Raw genomic sequence first — 23,035 nt, 5'->3', positions numbered from 1 at the left:
AGCAGATTAATTTGAGAATATGTGAAGTCTCATATTGATCTCCAAAGAGCACTTGAGGAGAGAAGGGAGGGTCCGACATATATAGAGGGGATTTTGTCCAAGTCTAGCCTATGTGGGACTCTGATAGTTTACTTTTATGTTTAAGAAACCAATAAAGTGTGGATCTTTTTTAGGGTCTATTTTGGTTTGCGGAATTCGGTAGGATTTGGAATTGAATTTCATTACAATCTTGTGTTTGGTTTGAAGGAAAGTTCGGAATGGAAATCCCATTGAGGTAGTTGGTATTTCAAGGGATTTTATGGGATTTGTTTGTAATAATATTTTAAAATATGTTAAAATTTCACAAACATGGGATATAGAAATCCCACGAACTTAAATTATCTATGAAGTACTGAATTCAATTCCATTCCAAATCCTACAAACCAAATAGACCAAAGATTACAAATCCTTCGAATTTCGAATCTTTCCACGAAATCCAAATCCCTAAAAAACATTCGATCAAACCGAACGGACCCTTGGTGGGTCTTTTTAATCTGTTTAAAGAAATACATGATCTTTGCTTAGGGGTTGTTTGGTTGGTTTTCCATGAAGTCATGTATGGATAAAGCTGTCTGTGTGGATTAATCTGTTTGTATAGATTTGGAAGGTTTTTGTTTGGAAGTGGTTTTTCATAGATGGTAAGAGCATGTTAATTGGGAGGACATGTTTGGAAAAAAAAACTTGGCTTTTTGAATAAAGCTCCCCCTAAAAGCTTACTGAATAAGCCGCTTTCTATATGATTAAGCCACTATCAAACAGTCATGTATAACGGATCAAATAAGCTGCGAGTCCCATTAGTGCCTGTGTGTTGGCAGCTTAATGGGACTCTCAACTTATTCCAATAGCTACACATGAATGTTTGGTAGTGGCTTAGTGATAGTAAGCTTCTAGGGGGAGCTTTAGGCAGAAAGCCAAGTCTTTTTCAAACCTGCCCTTCTCAATTAAAAAACATGCTTCTTCCATCTATGAAAAACCCTCCGAAACAAAAACCGTTCTAATCTATACAGACAGATTAATCCACACAGATAACTTTATCCATACATGACTTAATTGAAAACCAACCAAACAGCTAAGATCACTCAGCTGTTAACAAACAGGCCCTAAGTGTTATTCGTCCAAGTTGTGCGCTTATTGGACCGTTCTTCACTTTTTACAATTGAATTGTAGGTAGCTTCTTATCTTCTCGAAAGAAAATGGCGACTGTTTCGGATGTCACCGTGTCTGCCGCCATTAACAGTCTATCTGCAGTACTATTTCTTGTCGCATTTGCGATCTTACGTCTTCAACCTATGAATGATCGAGTTTACTTCTCAAAATGGTATCTTAAAGGCATACGAGAAAATCCAAAGACTTCGGGACCTTTTATAAAGAAATTCATCAATCTAGACATAAGAATGTATCTAAGATTCTTGAATTGGATGCCTGCTGCCTTAAAAATGCCCGAACCCGAGCTTATAGAACATGCCGGCCTTGATTCTGCTGTGTACATACGGATATATCTTCTCGGGTGAGTACTTATTTGGATCGGGATTTAGCTCAACGACCTTCTCTAGAAGCCGGTTTTGCAAAATGACCCTCTACTGTATTAACTAAGTTTTCAGTTGTAACATCCCCGGCCAACTGTACCAGATATTGTCCGCTTTGTCCACACCTAGAGTCATGGTTTTCAAATGCGTCTCATAGAGGAGGTATCCAGTCCCTTATAAGGCAATCTTCATTTCTCTCCCCAACCAATGTGGGATCTCACAATCCCCCAGGGAGTACAAACATCCTCGTTGACACACCAATGCGGTTCCCGGCTCTGATACCAACTTGTAACTTCCCTAACCAACCGTACCAGATATTGTCTGCTTTGTCCACACGTAGACTCACGGTTTTAGAAGGCGAGCACCCGATACAGGAGGAGGTATCCCGTCCCTTACAAGACAACCTTCATTCCCCTCCCTAACCGATGTGGGATCTCACAATTTGGTAACAGTAGACTGTTTTGAAACAGTCTGCCACCGGAGGCAAACTGTTTTGAACCACCAGTCTGCCTCCGAAGAGGCAGACTGTTTTCAAACAGTCGGCCTCCCAAGAGGAAGAGGCAGTGTTTTGTGAACCAGTCTGCCACCGAAGGCAAACCAATGTGAACCAGTCTGCCGGCGGAGGCAGACTGCTATGTGAACCAAGGGCAGGCCAGACGAAGGTCGTTGAGCTAAAAATAAATTTATAAGGTCATGCTTCTATTTGAAAACTCATTTAAGGTCATATGACCCCCTTTTCGGGCCTGAATAGTCTAACGGATTGTTTCATTGCTAGTTTTTGCGTATTAATGTCGATAATTTTATGCAGCTTGAAAATCTTTATACCTATTGCTGCACTTGCTTTGTCTGTGCTGCTACCCGTCAATTACACCGATAGAAATTTCGAAATCATGAGCACCAAAGTGAAAGATTTAACGTTCGGTGAGATGGACAAGTTTTCGATATCCAATGTTCCGCCTGCATCAAAAAGGTCTGAAACGTTTCGCTTAATCACCATCAAACCTGCAACAAAATCGGCTTTATAGAATGCCAAATATGTCTAAGGGGCCGTTTACCGGTAAAATTTAACACTATCATTTACTCACTAGATAAGATTTTAGTCCACCAACATGGCATCGTATGCAACAATTTACCCGGTAAGCGCTTACTGTGGTAAGAGTCGTCGCCCTCACTTACCGGGTAAGACTCTTGGTCCTTGTTTCGCTCTTACCGGGTAAGATTATTGATCCTTACCATATTCATCCGGTAAGGTAATGTGACTTGGTGTTACACTTACCCGAGTAAGCGTTTGGTAAACGACCCCTAAATGTCCTAATAGTTTGCTTCATAAGTTAAATATGATGGTATGACGAATGTGGACATCCTAACAAGTTTTTTAGGACACTTCTGAAATAAACCGTTCTATCAGTTTTTTTATAGGACACTTTTGAGAAGCATCGTATGAACACATCTTTTTATAAGACTGACAAAATTTCAAATAATGTCACATAAAAGACTAGTAAGATGCTTTATTTCAAAACTGTTCTAAAAAACTTGTTATGACACCCATAAACGTCTTATCAACTTATTGTAACACATTTACATAGGACGTACAACTGTTGGGTTTTATAGATTTTTGCGTTCTATAATACTGATTTTGTTGTTGTGATGCATTTGATTATCTGAAACATTGTTGATATTATTATCAGGTTATATGTGCATATATCAATGGCTTATGTCTTCACTATTTGGACATGCTATATGCTTTATAAGGAATACAAAACTGTAACTGACATGAGGCTTCATTTTCTTGCCACCGAAAACCGTCGTCCGGATCAATTTACAGTAAGTTTCGAGTGTCGATATTTGTTTTCTGAGCGAAAATATATACTTGGGATGACACTTTATTTCGAAATTGTCCTTAAAAACTTGTTAGAACGCCCAAAAGTGGCAAAATCGAGTTTATAGGACGCCAGAAGTGTTTGTGTCCTAATAGACTGCCTTATAGGATCAAACTTTTGTGTGTTTTATCTAAAAGTGTTGTAATATGTTTATAGGACGTTTTTGGGCGTCTTGAAAAAGTCTTTCAAAAGTGTCCTCTTAGCATTTTTATAGGACACTTTTAAGCAGTATCCTATAAACAAATTTTTTATAGGATACTTGTTTTATAAGACACTTCTTCAAATGATCCACTACAACAAAATTAGCTTTAAATTAGCTTTATAGGACGCCTAGATTGTCTAAGCGTCTTAATAAAATACTTTATAGAACTTAAATTTATAGGACCAAACTATAAAGTGTTCTATCTAAAAGCGTTATAATATGTTTACAGGATGCTTTTAGGCGTGTTAACAAGTTTTTTGGGACGCTTTTAAAATAAAGTATCCTACTAGCTATTCTATAGGACATTTTTGAGAAGTGCCCTATAAACCCATTTTTTTATAGGACACTTTTTTTCAAATAATGTCGTATAAAATAGTTAATACGACATTTTATTTTAAAAACGTCTTAAAAAACTTGTTAAAATGCCCAAAAGCGTCCTATAAACCTATTGTAACATTTTTAGATAAGACACTTTTTGGTTTGATCCTATAAACTTATGTCCTATAAAGTATTCTTTTAGAACGCTTCTACATTTCAGGCGTCCTATAAAATCAATTTTATTGTAGTGTGATGTCCTATTATCCTATAAAAGGGTTAATAGGACACTTTGTTCCAAAAGCGTCATAAAAAGCTCTTTAAGACGCCCAAAAGCGTCATAAAAAGCTTTTTAAGACGCCAAAAATCGTCATATAAACTTATTACAACACCCTTAAATACGACACACAAGTGCTTGGTCTTATAAACATAAGCCGAATAAAGTAGTCTATTAGGACACTCAAATATTTTTGTTGTCTTATAAAACCTATTTTATTGTAGTGAGTGTCCTATTAACTTATTAGTTGAATGGAAAACCGCAAAAAAATAAAAAAAATAAGAAACACCCTGTTAACCATTCATCTGTACGGTATACACATGTGCATACAAGTCATTTGTCCGGTTTGCACATGTGCATAGAAACCAAAAAATAGCTTCAATTACTTGTATGCACATGTGTATATCGTTCAAATGAATGGTTACCAGGTGTTCCTCAGTTTTTCATTTTTTGGGGGGTTTTCCTTGAACGTCACTCTAACTTGTTATTACGTTCTCTTTGTAGGTTCTTGTGAGAAACGTCCCCCCGGATCCTGAAGAAACTATTAGCGAAAACATTGAACATTTCTTTCGTGTTAATCACCCCGATCAATATCTTTTACATCAGGTTTATTTTGCGTCCTTCAATGCAATTCCGAAGCTTTTATCTCGAATCAGGTTTGTAGATTGAACGTAAATATCTAATTTTTCGAATCGTAGGTGGTTTACAATGCAAATAAGCTCGCGAAAATAGTGAACCAGAAGAAGGATTTGCATAATCGGCTTATTTACTACACCAATAAGTACGAGAGAAAACACGATAAACGACCAACCACGAAGGTTCGTGGCTCGAAATTGTCTCGTTACCTCTCATTTTGCGTTATTTGTTCGTTTATAACTTTCCGGTTTGTAATTTCATGTTTAGTTATATATATATAGACAGGTTTTTGGGGTCTTTGGGGAACGAGGATCGATGCAATCGATTATTATACCAAAGAGATCGAGAAGTTGAGCAAAGAAGTAAGCGTGAATCGTCAAGATTTATCAAGTTTTTCTTGCAACAAAATCGGTTTTATAGGTGTCAAAGTGTCATAATATAATAAAAATACAAAAAGTTATCAACATCAAGCCATAAACGAGTTAATCGATCGTGGGAGTACGAGTCCGTAAACGAGCATCGAGCTCGATAACTCGAAAAATATTCGAGCTTGAGCCGAGCTCGAATAACCTACTACTCTGCTCGGCTTTTTTACACCTATCATAACACTTCTACATATGACGCACATTTAGACATATTTGGCGTCCTATAAAACCAATTTTGTTGTAGTGTCTGATTGTCGAGCATAAATGTGTAGTTTTTTTTTTTAACATCTAATGATTTGGTAAACTAGGAAGTAGCAGAACGGGAAAGGGTGATCGGTGACCCGAAATCCGTAGTCCCGGCTGCGTTTGTTTCGTTCAAATCGCGATGGGGTGCAGCCGTTTGTGCTCAAACGCAGCAAACAAGAAACCCCATTCATTGGCTCACGACTTGGGCTCCTCAACCACGAGACGTTTATTGGGACAACTTAGCCATTCCTTTCATCGAACTCAACATGCGTAGATTGCTCATCGCTGCCGCTGTCATCGGTCTTACGTTCTTTTTCATGATCCCGATTGCCTTTGTTCAAACTTTGGCCAACATCGAATCAATCGAAAAAGTTGTTCCCTTTTTGAAACCCCTTATCAATAAGTAAGCCAAAGCTTCATAGATCGAAACCATCTTTACCAAAATCGAATCTTTTTTGCGAATCTTGAATTCTTGATCGAGTTTTTTTCCCATTTGTCACAGAGGACCTATCAAATCCGTCATTCAAGGGTTTCTTCCCGGGATCGTTTTGAAGATCTTCATCCTCATCCTTCCGATGATCGTAATGGCAATGTCTAAAATCGAGGGATTCGTTGCAATCTCGACTTTGGAAGCGAGATCCGCTGCAAAGTTTCATCTTTTCTTGATCGTGAACGTGTTTTTCGGAAGCATAGTAGCCGGAACCGTTCTTCAGCAGCTTGAAGAGTTCTTGAATCAGAAACCAGCCGAGTATGTTGTTATTCTTTTCAAATTTCAAATCCCTTTTATGTAGTCAAACCCGATTTTGACCGTGTCTTCAATTCTTGATTCTTGATGCAGTATACCGAGAATTATCGGTGTTTCGATTCCGATGAAAGCAACGTTCTTTATGACGTACATTATGGTTGACGGTTGGGCTGGAATTGCGGCAGAGATTCTGAGACTGATTCCGTTGATTATCTTTCACTTGAAGAACATTTTCTTGGTGAAAACCGAAAAGGACCGAGAGGAGGCAATGAATCCTGGTTCGTTGGCTTGGCCCGTAACTGAGCCTCGTATGCAATTGTATTTCTTGCTTGGACTTGTGTACGCTACTGTCACCCCGATATTTCTCCCGTTCATCATCGTCTTCTTTGCCTTCTCATATTTGGTTTACCGTCATCAGGTAACATGATTTCTTCTTCACTACAATGAAATCGGCTTTATAGGACGCCAAATATGTCTAGCTGTTTGGTTGGTTTTTCATCAAGTCCTGTATGGATAAAGTTGATGTGTGGATTAATCTGTCTGGAGGATTTTTTCATAGATAAGGGGAGCGTGTTCTTTGATTAGGATGGACAGGTTTGGAAAAAACTTGGCTTTCTGCATAAAGCTCCCCCTTGAAAGCTTACCGAATAAAACAGTTTATTATAGTCATATTTTGGCGTCCTATAAAGCCGATTTATTTGTAGGGTATGAAAACACGATGAGTTGAATTGCGACTGACATTTAATTTTTTGCATTAGATCATCAACGTGTACAACCAGCAGTACGAGAGTGCGGCATCGTTTTGGCCGGATGTTAATCGGCGTATAGTTATTAGTTTGATTATTTCGCAGTTTCTGCTGGTGGGAATTCTGAGCACGAAAGATGCAGTACACTCGACACCTTTTCTTCTCGTGTTGCCTGTATTAACGTTCTTGTTCCATCGGTATTGCAAGAACCGGTTCGAATCTGCATTTCGAAGATTCCCGTTACAGGTTAGAAATCTTTAACGATACCCATCTCGAAAAATAAGACCACCCTACGATTATGAGGGCTCTTTTGAAGAGTAATTTAATGGGGTTCCACATGTAAATTCTTACATGGTATCAGAGCAAATGTCTAACAATTTAGGAACCTGACACTCCGAGAGATCTGGATACGTCTAGCGTCTGTTGGAGGGGGCGTGTTAGAGCATTTCCAAAAGATTCTCCAAAATGGAGATCATCTGTTTTGGAGAAGAATCTATTGGAGATGCTCTTATTGGCTGCTTGGTTGGTTTTCCATTAAGTTCTATATGGATAAAGTCGTCTGTGTGGATTAATCTATTTATATAAATTAGGAAGGTTTTTGTTTGGAGAGTTTTTTCATAGATGGAAGGAGCTACTCCTTTAATTGGAAGAGGCAGGTTTGGAAAAAAAAAAAAACTTGGCTTTCTGCATAAAGCTACCCTCTAAAAGCTTACTGAATAAGTCACTTTCTATATCATTAAGCAACTACCAAACAATTATGTATAGCTGACAGAAAAAGTTGTGAGTCCATTAAGCTGCTAACAAACAGTCAGTCCCATAATAGTTAGACTTGGACCATTTCACCCCTCTCTCTCTCTCTCTCTCTCTCTCTCTATATATATATATATATATATATATATATATATTGGAACATTTGTTTTCTTCTCAAGGGCTCTTTTAGAGAGTAATCTGATGGGGTTTCACATATTCTTACAGTAACATTAATATTGATGTTGATGTGAATTACAGGATGCAATGATCAAGGATACGCTCGAAAAGGCGACAGAACCGCATCTGAATGTGAAAGTATATCTTCGGGATGCTTATATACATCCAGTTTTCAAAGACGTAGCGGTTTTTGATGATTTTGAAGATTACGAGTACCCATTAGTTGCTACAAAGCGGAGTTCGCGTAATGGGAGTCAAATCGGAACTGATCAAGGGAGTCCTTCAGTTGATTTGACGAGTATTTCAATCGTTTAAAGATCATATATTTGAATCACGACGATGATTTTGGTTTCGAGAATCATTTCGTCGATGACCATGAAAGGAAAGTAATGGCCAAAGAATATGTACATTGTTTATATCAATCAATAAGTTGCGATTTAAATTTCCGTGCTTCGAATGAGTTACGGATTGGATTGCGTCGGTTTGGGTAATCGTGTATATTGTTGGGTCGAAATACCCGTTCATCACAAGATTCACGGGACTCATTATGACTCGACGGTCGGGACTGGATATAAATTTCATGGAATTTCAAGATCCAGTTTGGGACTATATATGACCTATTTTTCAATTTTTTTAAGTTTTTATCTATACTATATTATAAAGCACTTGCAAAAACTTTTAAAAACCATCTTTTATATATGAAATACTGCTTATTGATGTATATTACTTAAAATTCAAGATTATAAGTAAATTTGTGCATAAGTACAACTTATTAAACTCCATGTTTCAATTCGTATAAGCGACTGTTGATAAATATAATCAAATACAAGATAAAATTCTTATTTTAAATATAAAATCTAAAATATAATTAAGATAATTTTTGAGTTCTAACAGAATACTTAGTTATTATCTTTATAAAAAATATGTTATTAAAACAAAAATATATTACTTCGTCATTAAATCTAAATTAAATTACACTGAAAAATTGAATTAAAGAAATTACACAAAAAATGAACTTTTTTATATTTGCTCAAAACCATATAAATTCGTATTATAACATCGATAGGACCAAAACCGATTTTTTACCGTCTCTAATACAACATATCATACATACATACATACATACATACATACATACATACATACATACATACATACATACATTATTATATTAAAGCATTGCATTGTTAGATTCTATGACTTACATCATGCCAATTTTCTTGTTATCATCCATCAATACTAAATTCTAATTTTAAAACATTACAGTTGTTACACGTATTTTAAAGACGAATCATACGTTTTATTTCTGTCTAACAAATGAAATTAAAACATATTAAATTTTTATATACATAATGACTCTGATATAACTGGTCTTTTTAGGTACTTAAATATTGTCTGCTGATAGGATCCCTTTTTTTTACATCCCCATGTCCTCTGTGTGGCGATATGGGGCGGACTTAAAAAGCCACCTACAGACGCTTTACGTCCAACCATTCCGGATGTCGTAAGCAGGGCTAGTGACTGGATATGACATAATTATTTTGAGAAATTTTTTTATTGGACGTGCTCGGCTTGACCCGACTTGCCTAGACGTTCTTGAGAGTGTCGTGTTGACATAAGGCACCCGACGTGCTTGGCTTGACCCGACTTGCTTAGACGATCTTATAAAATGTAATTTCTGTATAATTTTAATAAAATTCTTTTTTTTATTTTTTTAGGATTTTAAATTTAAATAAAATAATGATAAAAAATAAGAAAGGGTCATCCCCTAAAAGTTGCCGTTGGCATTGGCCAGGTGCCAACTACGAGGTTGACTTCCTCAAACAAAGCTTCACACGCATTTTCCCGCATAATGCGACACATGGGAGCATCATACAACAACGTTATAAATAATAGAGTCAATTACAGTTTTAGTCCTTTAGTTTTAGTGAAATGTTTAAATGTGGGACATAAGTTTTGATAAGTTCAGTTTTCATCCTTTAGGTTTGTATTTTGTTCTGAAAGTGAGACATGACTGTTAATAACGTCTAATTTCTCTGTTAAATCATGTTTAATGTCTTGTTTTCGAAAATTTTACTAAATATCAAGGTCTGAAATTGTAGTTTACTCTTAAATATGTATGACTTGTTTTTATTTTAAGGTTAAAAATAATCAATTATATAAATTATTAGAGTTAATAATGAAATTGTGATAACTTTGAGAACTGGTGCATCATATGATATTTTATCATCTAAGTTTATGATTTAGAATATTGATGAACATATATTTGTTTTACATGTATTTGTTTTGTAATATGAACATTTTTAGCCTTTTTGTGAAATAAAAGTTACATGTAAAAAAGTTCATATAAAAAAGTTTATTAATGTGAACTGTATACATATGAAACAAACACTTTGTGAAACAAACATATGTTTTAAATGAGAAAAAAATCATGTGAAATCATGGTCGTTCCTTAGCATGTTAAATGTGATATTTTGAACAGGACCTCCGAAATTTTGGGGCCCAAATTTACACGTGTTTATGGTCTTTTTATCGACCTGTGTAAAACTATAAGCGAAATTATTTAGGTTCAAACCATTAATAGTTTGGTTTTAGGTTCAAATCATTATGAGGTTTAGTTTTAGATTGTTAATCGTTTTAGGTTTAACCCATTTTTGTTCTTAACATATATTTTTTGTTATCTCATATATGCAATGTAATCAAAAGTTTTGAATGTAGTAGGACCTCCAAAAAGATTGGAACGTCCCTGTGTGAAATAATACTTTGAGGTAATAGTTCTCACGCTTATCACAATATATAGAGTTCTTAAATAATTAAACAGTTAAGCCCCTATATATATATATATATTCTATATACTTATTTATTCATTTAATAATGAGAGTAAAATATGGACTTGGTCCCTGAGGTTTAATGTATTTGAAAGTGAGGCTTAATATATAGTTGGACGATTTTACCCTTGATTCTAAACAATGAATTAGACGGAGTTACTAGCCAGGTCTCGTTTTCAGAGCAAAATGCATACCCTGAGGATGAAAAGTCAACTTATTAAAATTTAAGTCCTATTTTTAAAGATTTCACTAAATCTTAGAGACTAAAGTTGTACTTTACACGTCGTATTACAATTATTATTATAAAAACATGGTTTTAATTAGTACATACCTAAACGAACACGAGATTTACACGTCTTGGCAATTTTTCGGCATTCACTAGTTTATAATAGTTTCGTTACGAAAATACTGAATAACTATTGTCGTGAACGACAGTTTCAAGAATCTAAGTAAGGATAAAAAGCTGCATCGTTCGCTTTTAAAATCTAATAAAACCCTTAAATCTTAATAAAAAAAAATATACGCTATAAATACACATATTTTCAAAGGAAAGATATGTTTTTCTTTGAAGTATATAATATATTTTATATACGACAAATGCAACAAATAAACTCACACCTCCTCTTCACCATTAGTAGGTTTGAACATCTGACCTTTTAGAAAGAAGATATAAATTTTTTAATTAACAGATTAATTGATTTTCTACATGACGTTAAACTTAGCAAAAGGGAGCATAGATTAAATTTAAAGATTATTTATTTATTTATTTATTTTAATTTCGGTTGAATCATTATTTTTAACGTTAATTATTTATCAAGATTCAATATTTAAATGATTAATTTTATGATTAATTAACACGTAAAAACAATAAATAAAGATCCGTGTTAAATCGGTACTTTCTTGTTCTGGTTACCACTTCTGCTAAATATACATAGAAAATGGAGCAAAGGGAATTTTAAAAAATGTACGTATTCTTCTTACACAACGGTTATGCTCTAAACATCTGTTAGTGGCAAACTCGTTGTTTTCCCTCGTTCTTGCCGGTGGTTGCCGCCTTTCCTCCGCCGTCCGCCGCCCGCCGCCCTGACCTGAAACAAATCTACACCCAATGAACCCTTTTGTTTGTTGCATGCATCTAAATTATTGCTGAAGGAAAAGGTAAAGTAACGAAGTCTTGATCTTTTTTTTTTGTATTTCAAGATTTTTGATTCGTTGGAACCCAAATAAGTGTTGTTTGTTTAAGGTACTAATAAACCCTTGATTTATTTTGGGTTTTTGAGGAATGTAGGAGAAATATTTAGGGATTTTTGGGAGTATTATTGTGTGTGTTTTTGAGGGTTTTCTTGTGATTCAATAGGTGATTATGGTCTAATGTTTTGAGGTTATGGAGTTGATTTCTATTTGTTCTCTGTTTATTTATGTGTTTATTAGATTTCCCACTTGAATGGAATTGAGTATTCATTAATGAATATGTTGGGTTTAGTTTTAAGAGACAAGAATATGAGCTTTGGTTAGGGATTGGAATTCAAGATTGTGATTCTTGGAAACCCAATAAAATCTTGTTCAAGAAACCAATAAAAAGGGTTTTTTTTTTTTAGTTTTGAGGTATATAATGTGTTTTCTTGTGATTTAGAAGGTGATTATGGTCTAATGTTTTGAGGTTATGCAGTTGATTTCTATTTTGTTTCTGTTTTTTTCTGTGTTTCTTAGATTTCCCACTTGAATGGAATTGATGATTCATTAATGAATATGTTGGGTTTAGTTTTTAAGAGACAAGAACATGAACTGTGGTTAGGGATTGTAATTCAAGATTGTGAGTCTTGGAAACCCAATAAACTCTTGTTCAAAAAACCAATAAAAATGGGATTTTTTATGAGTCTTGAGGGATGTTATATATGTGTGTGTATATATATATATACACAGGGGAGGGATAAAATGCAAACCAAGCCATATATATATATATATATATATATATGATTGTAGGTCTTTTTTGGAGTGTATCATATGTTGTAATCTTATGAGATTATGCAATTGGTTTCTGTTTTTGGTGTTTCTTGATCTGTTTCTTCGGTTTCCCACTTTTAGAAAAAAGAAATTAAAGAAACCATTTTGGGATTCTTGATATGGTTTCAGGAAACAAGAATATGATATTTGGGTATGGTCTAAATGCAGTTGGTTTTCTAAATCCGTTTCTTCGGTTTCCCACTTTTAGAAAAAAAGAATTAAAGAAACCATTTTGGGACTCTTGATATGGTTTCAAGAAACAAGAATATGATATTTGGCCATTTGGGTATGTTCTTATCTTTTGAGATTATGGAGTTTTTGGTGTTTCTAAATCCGTTGCTTCGATTTCCCACTTTTAGAAAAGAGAAATTAAAGAAACCATTTTGGACTCTTGATATGGTTTTAAGGAAACAAGAATATGATATTTGCATGGTGTTTGTTGTCCAAATTGCGGGTTTACTTGACCATGCTTCAATTTTAGACAAAAGTGATTGACTTTTTGGTTTTCGTTCTAAACTAACTGTGTTTCTTGTGAAAATGTTAAAAAACCATAGTTTTCGGGCCTTTTTTCTCCAAATTCACTATTTTCTTGTGAACAATTTGTGGGTTTGTTAGACCATGCCAAAAAGAAGAATATTGTTCTTGTGCCGGTGTTTTTGTTGCATTTCTTATGAAAAAAACAATGACTTGTTTTGCAACAAAAAGGCAAGTACGATGATTCCAAGAGCAAATCACTCATTTTCCATGAAATGGAGTTTGACTTTTGAGATTGGTTCCCTAATTAGTTGTGAATCTTTACCTACCATTGAACAAAAGCCAAGATTTTTTGGTGTTTGTGACTTTTTACACAATCCAAGTGAGTACAAAGATAACTAGAAATACGATGGTTTGTTTGCAAAGATTCTAGAATTGCGATGGTTTCAAAATCTCACTTTGTCGTACTTTAAGGTTCTTTTTAGCATTTTAGCAAGTAGAGGAAAGTTCAGTTGAGATCATGTTTTCCGTGGGAACCACCCACAGCGCGCCATGTGCCCTTCTTCAGGATGAATATTCATTGTGAATAAGACATTCATGATGAATATGGGCTTGTTATTCATCATGAATCACACATTCATCATGTATGAATAACACGCCCATATTTCTAATGAATATGCCTCGTGTCGCGCTATGGGCGGTCCCTTGTTCTTAATGAAAATGAGAAGCAAGTATAATGGTCATTTTGCTATAAAATTGCATGTAGATCTCTTCCATGCTGATCTAAACGCCTTACCACTTGAATTGTAGGTAGCGTTTTATCTTCAAGAAAGTAAATGGCTACGGTTTCGGATATCACTGTGTCTGCCGCCATTAACAGTCTATCCGCATTAATATTTCTTGTGGCATTTGCAATCTTGCGTCTTCAACCCATCAACGATCGAGTTTACTTCCCAAAATGGTATCTCAAAGGCATACGAGAAACTCCAAGCACTTCGGGACCTTTTGTAAAGAAGTTCGTTAATCTAGATTTCAGAATGTATCTAAGATTCTTGAATTGGGTGCCTGCTGCTTTACGAATGCCAGAACCTGAGCTTATAGATCATGCTGGCCTTGATTCTGCTGTCTACATTCGAATCTATCTTCTTGGGTGAGTGTTTTTCTCGAGGGTTATTCAATTAAACGACCTCCCGACAAGTGCTTTTTAAATCCATGACCTTTTGACAGGTTTCTAGCCGTTAGGGTCAGGTTCTGGGGAAAACCACAAAAAAAAACAGAGGAACACCTTGGTAATCTTTCATCTGGACGATATGCACATGTGCATAACACAGAGACGGACCCAAAAAAAATTTCAAACGGTGGCACCATTTGACTATAAGAAACAAATATAGGGAAAAAATTTCAAAAGGTGGCACCATTTGACCAAGAAAATGACACTAACAAGATTCAAACTTGGGTCTGGGGTGGAAGAAGAGCCTTGCAAACCAGCTCTACCAAAGAAAATGTAGTTTCAAAATACATATGGTGTCACACAACAATTTAATATGGTTGCACTTTTCACGAACCTAATTTTTTTTAACTTTCGACAGAGAAATAATACGGTGGCACCATGCCGGGTCTGTCCCTGGCATAACATGCATACGTGCATAAAAAACCAAGAAACAACTTCAATTACTTGTTTGCATGTGCATACCGTCCAAATGAATAATTACCAGGGTGTTCCTTAGTTTTTCAATTTTTTGGGGTTTTCTCTGAACCTCCCTCCTAGCCATTATACTGTTAAAAGCAGCTGCATATTTTAACCGGTCAGAAGGTCAGAAAGGTCATTTAACTAGAAAACCCCTTTAAACTGATTGTTTCGTTGCTAGTTTTCACCTATTTAATGTCGATAATTATACGCAGCTTGAAGATATTTGTTCCTATTGCTCTACTTGCTTTTGCTGTGTTGTTACCCGTCAATTATACTGGCGAAAATTTCAAGATAGTGAGCCTTAATATGAAAGATATAACATTTGGTGAGATCGACAAGTTTTCGATATCCAATGTCCCGGCTGCATCAAAAAGGTCTGGAAGTTTTTCGTTTAAGAATCGTCAAACCAAACTACTCAACTCTATGCATTTGATCATTTGAAACGTTTTTTTTAATCAGGTTAATTGCACATATAGCAATGGCGTATGTCTTCACATTTTGGACATGCTACGTTCTTTATAAGGAATACAAAATTGTAACTGACATGAGGTTGCATTTCCTTGCTTCTGAAAACCGTCGTCCGGATCAATTTACGGTGAGTTTCATGTTTTGGTACACATTTTCTGTGTGAGAATATGTAAGATCTCACATTGGTTGGGAAGGGGAACGAAAGTTGCCTCATAAGGTATCAAACGCGTTTTAAAACCGTGAGTCCAGGTGTGGACAAAGCGGATAATATCTGGTAGAGTTGGCCTGAGATGTTACAGAATATGTGGAACATAATTAGAGTACTCTCCAAAAGATCCCTTAGAGGAGAGAATAGATGTTCCAACATATGTAGTCGAAGTGGGACTCTTAACACGGCCCCTCTAACAGAGTTAGACAGGCAAAGATTGTCCCGAAGTGTTGAGAGGGGGCTAGATGGGTATAGATTTCCCAAGAGTGTCAAGTCCTTAGAGTGATAGACCTTCGGCTCTGATACTTATATGTGAATATGTGGAACCCCATTAGATTACTCATATAAAGAGCCTTGAGGTGAGACCGGAGGTTCCAACATATGTGTTAGGAGAAATGGTGCAAGTCTAGTTTATGTGGGATTCTAACACACCCCCTCCAATGGAGGCTAGATGGGCAAAGATTGTAAAAAAAGTGTCGAGAGGGGGCTAGATAGGTACAGATTGCACTAGAGTGTGAATATGTGGAACCCCATTAGATTACTCTCCAGAAGAGCCCTTTAAGAGAGAATGGAGGTTCCAACACACACATATAGGTTCAGGTTTTGGGGAAAACCGCAAAAAAATCAAAAACTGAGAAACATCCTGGTAAGCGTTCATTTCGACGGTGAATACAAGTAATTTGTAAGCAATTTGTCTGGTATGCACTTGTGCATAACATGCACATGTGCATAAAAACCAATAAACAACTTCAATTACTTGTATGCACATGTGCATACCGTCCAGATGAACGGTTACCAAGGTGCAAGTAATTTGTAAGTAATTTTTTCAGTATGCACATGGGCATAACATGCACACGTGCATAGAAACCACAAAACATCTTCAATTACTTGTATGCACATGTGCATACTGTACAAATGAACAATTATTAGGGTGTTCTTTAGTTTTTCATTTTTTGGGGTTTTCCCCTCTCTCTCTCTCTCTCTCTCTCTCTCTCTCTCTCTCTCTATATATATATATATATATTGAGGAGATTTGGTCAGACTCTAGCCGATACGGGACTCTAACATTCTGGAAAAAGAGTACGTGGGTTTTGATTATTTTTCTTTTAGAAAAAGATGGGGCTTTGATTGTTTCTATTCCTTGTGTAGGTTCTCGTGAGAAACGTCCCCCCAGATCCTGATGAATCCGTTAGTGACCATGTTGACCATTTCTTTCGTGTCAATCACCCTGATCAATATCTTTCACATCAGGTTTGCATCCTTCTCGATGATCTCGGATTACAGATCCACCGATTCTACGCAATTCCGAAACTTTTATCATGAATCACTTTCTAGATTCAACTTAAATATCTATTTCTTGAATCCTAGGTGGTGTATAATGCAAATAAGCTAGCGAAAATGGTGGCTCAGAAGAAGCATTTGCATAATCGGCTGATCTACTACACCAATAAGCACGAGAGAAACCCCGATAAAAGGCCAACCACGAAGGTTTGTGGCTAGAAATCGTCTTGTTTCATCTAGTTCTCGGTTCTTTGGTTTGTTTGTAATTTTCGAAGTTTGTAATTTCATGTTTAGTTATTTGTATAGACAGGTTTTTGGGGTCTTTGGGGAAAGAAGATCGATGCAATTAAGTACTATACCGATGAAATCGATAAGTTGAGCACAGAAGTAAGTGTTCATCATCAAGATTTCTTGATTTTTTCCGTCTATAAATAATGTTTAACGTAGAACGATTTGGTAACTAGGAAGTCGAAGAACGAGAAAGGGTAATCGGTGACCCAAAAGCTGTAGTCCCAGCTGCGTTTGTTTCATTCAGATCACGGTGGGGTGCAGCCGTTTGTGCTCAAACACAACAAACACGGAACCCGACTCGTTGGCTCACGGATTGGGCTCCAGAACCACGGGACGTTTATTGGGACAACTTAGCCATACCGTTCGTGGAACTCAACGTGCGAAGATTGCTCATGGCTGGTGCTCTTTTCGGTCTTACTTTCTGTTTCATAGTCCCGATCGCACTTGTTCAAACCCTGGCCAACATTGAATCAATCGAGAAAGTTGTTCCCTTTTTGAAACCCCTTATCAATAAGTAAGCAAAACCTTCATAGATCGAAACCATCTTTACAAAAACCGTATCTTTTTTGTGAATCTTGGATTTTCTTGATCGAGTTTTTTTTTCCCATTTGTCACAGGAGATCTATCAAATCCGTCATTCAAGGGTTTCTTCCTGGGATCGTGTTGAAGCTCTTCCTCATCATTCTCCCGATGATTCTAATGGCAATGTCGAAAATCGAAGGCTTCACGGCACTCTCGGCTTTGGAAGCAAGATCCGCGGGAAAATTTCATCTTTTTTTGCTCGTGAACGTGTTTTTCGGAAGCATTATAGCCGGAACCGCTCTTGAGCAACTTAAAGAGTTCTTGAATCAGTCACCATCTGAGTATGTTGTCACCCTTTTCGTCCCATGGGTGTAGGCTCAAACGAGAACCGTAAATAATTTGAGAACTTGAGAACCAACTATTTATAATGAATATTATCTATACTTTGTAGAACTTAGGTTTATAGGACCAAAATATAAAGCGTCCTATCTAAAAACATTACAATAGGCTTATGGGACGCTTTTTGGCGATTTAGCAAGTTTTTTAGGACACTTTTAAAATAAATTGTCCGATTAGCTATTTTATACGACACTTTTAAAATAAAGTGTTCTATAAGCTATTTTTATAGGACACTTTTTCGAATAGTGTTTTTATGAAATAGTTGATACAACACTTTATTTTAAAAGCGTCGTAAAAACTTGTTAAAACGCCGAAAAGCATCTTATAAACCTATTGTAACAATTTTAGATATCACGCTTTTTGGTACTATAAACTTAAGTCCTATAAAGTATTAGGATGCTTCTACATTTTAGGCATCCTATAATCGGTTTTGTTGTAATGAGATATTCACGAAGAATGTAATGAATAATGAAAATGCATATTGAATAGTTGGTTCCTAGGTTCTCAAAACATTTATGGTTCTGATTTGAACCTGTCCCTACATTATCAAAACCATATATTGAAATCGTTTCGCTACTTGATCCAGGATTCCTAAAACCGTCGGTGTGTCGATTCCTATGAAAGCAACGTTCTTCATCACGTACATAATGGTCGATGGTTGGGCGGGTATCGCTGCGGAGATCTTGAGACTGGTTCCGTTGGTTATGTATCACTTGAAGAACATTTTCTTGGTGAAAACCGAAAAGGATAGAGAGGAGGCCATGGATCCCGGTTCGCTGCTTTGGCCCGTAACGGAGCCTCGTATGCAGTTGTACTTCTTGCTTGGACTCGTGTACTCTACCGTCACCCCGATACTTCTCCCGTTCATCATCGTCTTCTTTGCCTTTTCGTACCTGGTTTTCCGTCATCAGGTAACATGGTTTATGCTGTTTGAACTTAGGTAGCGTTTGGTACGCAGACATAATTGGACAGGACAGGACAAGAGGGTAGGACTGGACTGGACATAACAGGAGTATGTCTGGTGTTTGGTATGACCAGGACTGGACGGGACAGAACTAGAGAAGCTACCTCGAAAAGTTATTTGATGATTTTAAATATTATATAATAGTTATAATTAACACGGATAAAGTAAATAATTAAAGAATTTAATTTATAAATATTTGTACATAATTTTTATATTTGTACCAAATTTGAATGAAAAAATTGATATAATTGATGGTAGTAGTGTGTTGGTGGAGGTGGTTTTAGTTATGGTGGAGGTGATGGTCGCTGACGGTATTAGTGGCAACGGGCAGTGGTGGTCGGTGGCCAACAGTGGTTATGGAGGTAGAAGCATTTGGTGCTTGGTGGACGACGGTGGTTTATAGAGGACATGAAGATGGTAGATTCTGGTGGTGGTGGTTGACAACGGTGGAGGAGGTAGTTGTGGTTGATTTAATGAAGATGGTGGTGGTGGTTATGGTGGAGGTGAGGTGGCAATGAATGGTGGTGGCCGTGGAGGTCGTAGAGGAGGTTGTTTGCAGTAGAGGATGAGTTGATGGTGGTGAACGGCGGTAGTGGTGGTGGCAATGGACGGTGGTGGTCGGTGGTTGACTATGGTAGAGGTGGCAATGGATTTGGTGGACAGTGGTTGTGGAGGCGGTGGAGGATGTTGTTGTAGTGGAAGAGGAGGTGGAGGTGGCCGCCGGTGACCGCCGATAGTGGTGGCCGCAGCCGAAACTAGCGGTGATGACCATTAAAACAAATATCATATTAAGGTTATATATCAAACTAGGGTATATTAGTAATATTTTAGTTTCTGTTCCATCTTGTTCCACCTATTTTGGTGGAACAAGAAAAAACCTCTTTTTCCCCATGTTGTCCCACCTTGTCCCAGTTTTTGTCCTTGTCCCATGTCGCGCCAAACGTGGGACAGTGAGTTCTTGTTCTGTCCCATGCTGCACCAAACATGGGACAATAAGTTTTGCCCCGTCCTGTCCTGTCCCGTCTCATGTACCAAACGCAGCCACAATCACTACAATATTGGTTTTATCAGAACGTCAAAAATGTTTAAATGTCTTAATAGACTGTTTTTATAGGACCAAACAATTGTACATCCTATATAAAAGTGTTACATTAGGATGTTAACAAGCCTTTTAGACATTTTTTAAAAGAGTAAATTACATTTTTCGTCCCTGTGGTTTAGAAATTGCGGTTTTTGTCCCTATTGTTTGTAATCCATTGCTATTTTTGTTCTTATGATTTTTTTTTTGGGGTCCCTGTGTACTTAAAGGTCGGAATTAGTCAAGAGACAGAAATCACAATTTCTAAAACACAGGGATGGGTATTGAAATATTAACAAACCAAGGGGACGAAAATTGTAATTTATAATGTGATATAAAAAAAGACTAATATTATGCTTTATTTCAATATTGTACTAGAAAACTTGTTACAATGCCAAAAAAACGTTCTATCAGCTTATTGTAACATCTTTACATAAGACGCACGATTATTTAGTACTATAATTATAAAAGCAGTCTATTAGGACATTTAGACAACATTTAGCAATCTGTAAAGTCGATTTTGTTGTAGTGAACGGAATTGAATTGCAATTAACATTTGATTTCTTGCATTTATTTCATGGCATCAGATCATCAACGTGTACCACCAGAAGTACGAGAGTGCGGCATCGTTTTGGCCCGATGTTAATCGGCGTATCCTTATCGGTTTGACAATTTCACAGTTTACGTTGTTAGGATTGCTGAGCACGAAAAACGCTACAAACTCGACACCGTTCCTTCTGGTGCTTCCCGTCTTAACCTTCTGGTTCCACCGGTTCTGCAAGAACCGGTTTGAATCTGCATTCCGGAAGTTCCCGTTACAGGTTAGAAATTTTTAACGATACCCGTGTGAAAAGACGAACCTGCCCTTTATGTTTACGACAATTGCATTACTAATCTCGATTGCAGGATGCAATGATCAAGGATACGCTGGAAAGGGCGACAGAACCGCATTTGGACTTGAAATCGTATCTCCAAGATGCTTATATACATCCGGTTTTCAAAGACGGAGAGATCGATACATCGATGGATGTTTATGATGACGATGATTATCCGGTAGTTGCTACAAGACGGAGTTCACGAAAAGGGAGTCAAGTTGGCACTCGAGAAGGTAGTCCTGATGAACGGTCGGGTATATTGGCTGTTTAAGGATTGTACATTCGAACCATGATGCGGTTTCTTCGTGTTCTTTGCAAAATTGTTTGATGCTTTTCATAGACGTTACTCGATGCGGTTTCTGTAATCGTTTGATCGATGACCGTGAAAGAAAAGTTACGTATGTACCAACCAAAGAATATGTACAATAACCGATCATTGGGACTTCAAACCGATCATTCTTTATATAAAATTATTCGACTTCTAGGGTTTTGCATTATCGATTCCGAGTTTTGATCGAGTTAGTTTCGAGTTATTATCGATTTGGATCGTTTCTTTTATAGTCGAGGCTAGAGATGGCAAATCATGTGATGCAACCCAACCCAATCCAAACCGTACGGGTTGGTCGGGTTAATACTTTGGTACATTAAAATATTCTTCTAACCTTGATTATGTTATTTCACTACTCATAATTTCTTTTTCATCATCAACCATTTGATACAACTTATCCATATTTCTTACGTATATCACATTCAGTTAATTTTCTCAATTTACATATATACGTTCACAGTTACTGAACATATATACGAATGAATTATATAGAGATGTAAATAGATTGAAATTATATGTGTATATGAAGAGCATACATGATAAATTGTCTAATGTATATATTAATAGAAATTCAAAAATCATATTAAAAATTCAAGAAATAAAAAGATATCGGGTTCATCAGGTTGGGTTGGGTTCAAATAATAGTAACACAATATCAACCCGATACCTACGATTTAAAATTTTTACAACTCAATTAGATATCGGGTTACTTCGAATTCATTTATTTTACATTATTTGACCACATGGAATCTCATTCTACCTAATGATGGGTCCTTTTTTTTGGCTTAAATTAAGGAAAATACACCATAAAGGTGGAACCGATTTAAACACATGAGAAAATAGCTTTCCGAATTAAGCATCTACAAGTGTGAGTAGAATTTTCTTTCGTTAGAAAAATAAGTAAATTACATTTTTGATCCTTATAGTTGTTATTTATTATCAAACTAGGTACATTTTTAAAACTTATTACAGTTTTCATCATTGTGGTTATCATTTTGTTTTGCTTTTAATACATCTGACTAACTCTAGCTAAAAATGTCGGTTATTTTAATACTATTTTAATCCTTTAACCTTTTTTTTTTTTGTCTTTTTTGTTTTATTAAATAGTAAAGTAAATTACGGTTTTGGTCCTTGTGGTTTGTATTTTTTTCCTTTTCTGTCTTTCATATATTTTTCATTGTATATAAAAAAAAAAAAAGACAAACCCCGCGGACTAAAATCGTAATTTACATTATAATTTAATAAAAACAAAAAGACAAAAATAAAAGGTAAAAAGACCAAAATACTCTATAGTTAACAATCTTTTTTAGAAGAACCAAACGTGAAATAAAATGATAATCACGGTGACCAAAACTATACTTAATTTTAAAAAGGGACCAAAGTTGATAATGAGTAGAAACCATAAGGACTAAAATTGTAATTTACTCTTAGAAAAATGTCAAAGGATTAGGCAGGAATCTTCCCCCCAAAAAAAGTCATAACATATTTCCTCGTGTTCAATTAGCAAGTTAAAATACTCCGATTAAGCTCTTTAAATAAGCCATAAGTTCTTTCACTATCTTTCATACTAGTTCTCGATCGAACCCAATGGCGAAAGATCGATCAAATAAACCTCGTGCTACGAGTTACTGTGAAAAGATATTCCGGGCCACTTTTGGTAG

General features: G+C 36.2%; 2 protein-coding genes across 3 annotated transcripts in view; both read left to right on the top strand.

The window, feature by feature from the left end:
- Positions 1-8,572, top strand: part of LOC112504407 (CSC1-like protein At4g02900) — a 9,237-nt gene extending 665 nt beyond the window's left edge. Inside the window, exons 2-12 of the mRNA XM_025108351.1 lie at positions 1,207-1,546; positions 2,374-2,535; positions 3,254-3,389; positions 4,744-4,845; positions 4,938-5,057; positions 5,157-5,237; positions 5,609-5,949; positions 6,049-6,294; positions 6,385-6,709; positions 7,050-7,283; positions 8,046-8,572. Coding sequence (XP_024964119.1) covers positions 1,233-1,546; positions 2,374-2,535; positions 3,254-3,389; positions 4,744-4,845; positions 4,938-5,057; positions 5,157-5,237; positions 5,609-5,949; positions 6,049-6,294; positions 6,385-6,709; positions 7,050-7,283; positions 8,046-8,279 — 2,295 coding nt within the window. The 5' untranslated portion in view covers positions 1,207-1,232 and the 3' untranslated portion in view covers positions 8,280-8,572. The remainder of the gene's footprint in view (positions 1-1,206; positions 1,547-2,373; positions 2,536-3,253; positions 3,390-4,743; positions 4,846-4,937; positions 5,058-5,156; positions 5,238-5,608; positions 5,950-6,048; positions 6,295-6,384; positions 6,710-7,049; positions 7,284-8,045) is intronic.
- Positions 8,573-11,798: 3,226 nt separating this feature from the next.
- On the top strand, positions 11,799-21,525 carry LOC112504393 (CSC1-like protein At4g02900). Of its 2 annotated transcripts, XM_025108338.1 has the most exons (12): positions 11,799-11,950; positions 14,081-14,420; positions 15,173-15,334; positions 15,420-15,555; positions 16,786-16,887; positions 17,005-17,124; positions 17,224-17,304; positions 17,382-17,722; positions 17,826-18,071; positions 18,716-19,040; positions 20,759-20,992; positions 21,078-21,525. In XM_025108338.1, the coding sequence occupies exons 2-12, from the start codon at positions 14,107-14,109 to the stop codon at positions 21,315-21,317; spliced, it is 2,301 nt and encodes a 766-aa protein (XP_024964106.1). In that variant the 5' UTR covers positions 11,799-11,950; positions 14,081-14,106; the 3' UTR covers positions 21,318-21,525. The 2 variants fall into 2 exon arrangements, with proteins under 2 accessions (XP_024964106.1, XP_024964110.1); XM_025108342.1 differs by lacking the exon at positions 11,799-11,950 and having other exon boundaries at positions 14,078-14,420.
- The last annotated feature ends 1,510 nt before the right edge of the window (positions 21,526-23,035 follow it).

The sequence above is a fragment of the Cynara cardunculus genome (assembly GCF_001531365.2).
Source record: "Cynara cardunculus var. scolymus isolate 2C chromosome LG 2, CcrdV1, whole genome shotgun sequence".
Lineage (NCBI taxonomy): Eukaryota > Viridiplantae > Streptophyta > Magnoliopsida > Asterales > Asteraceae > Cynara > Cynara cardunculus.
Note: the sequence above shows the minus strand (reverse complement) of the source record. Positions and strands in the feature narration are given on the sequence as shown.

What these genes read in the sequence shown, in the direction of transcription:
- LOC112504393 (XM_025108338.1), top strand. Translation starts at nt 14,107, where the DNA reads ATGGCTACGGTTTCGGATATCACTGTGTCTGCCGCCATTAACAGTCTA. An exon ending in ATAAAAGGCCAACCACGAAG is followed by an intron (nt 17,125 to 17,223) that starts GTTTGTGGCTAG and finishes TTATTTGTATAG; the next exon opens with ACAGGTTTTTGGGGTCTTTG. An exon ending in TTGAAACCCCTTATCAATAA is followed by an intron (nt 17,723 to 17,825) that starts GTAAGCAAAACC and finishes CATTTGTCACAG; the next exon opens with GAGATCTATCAAATCCGTCA.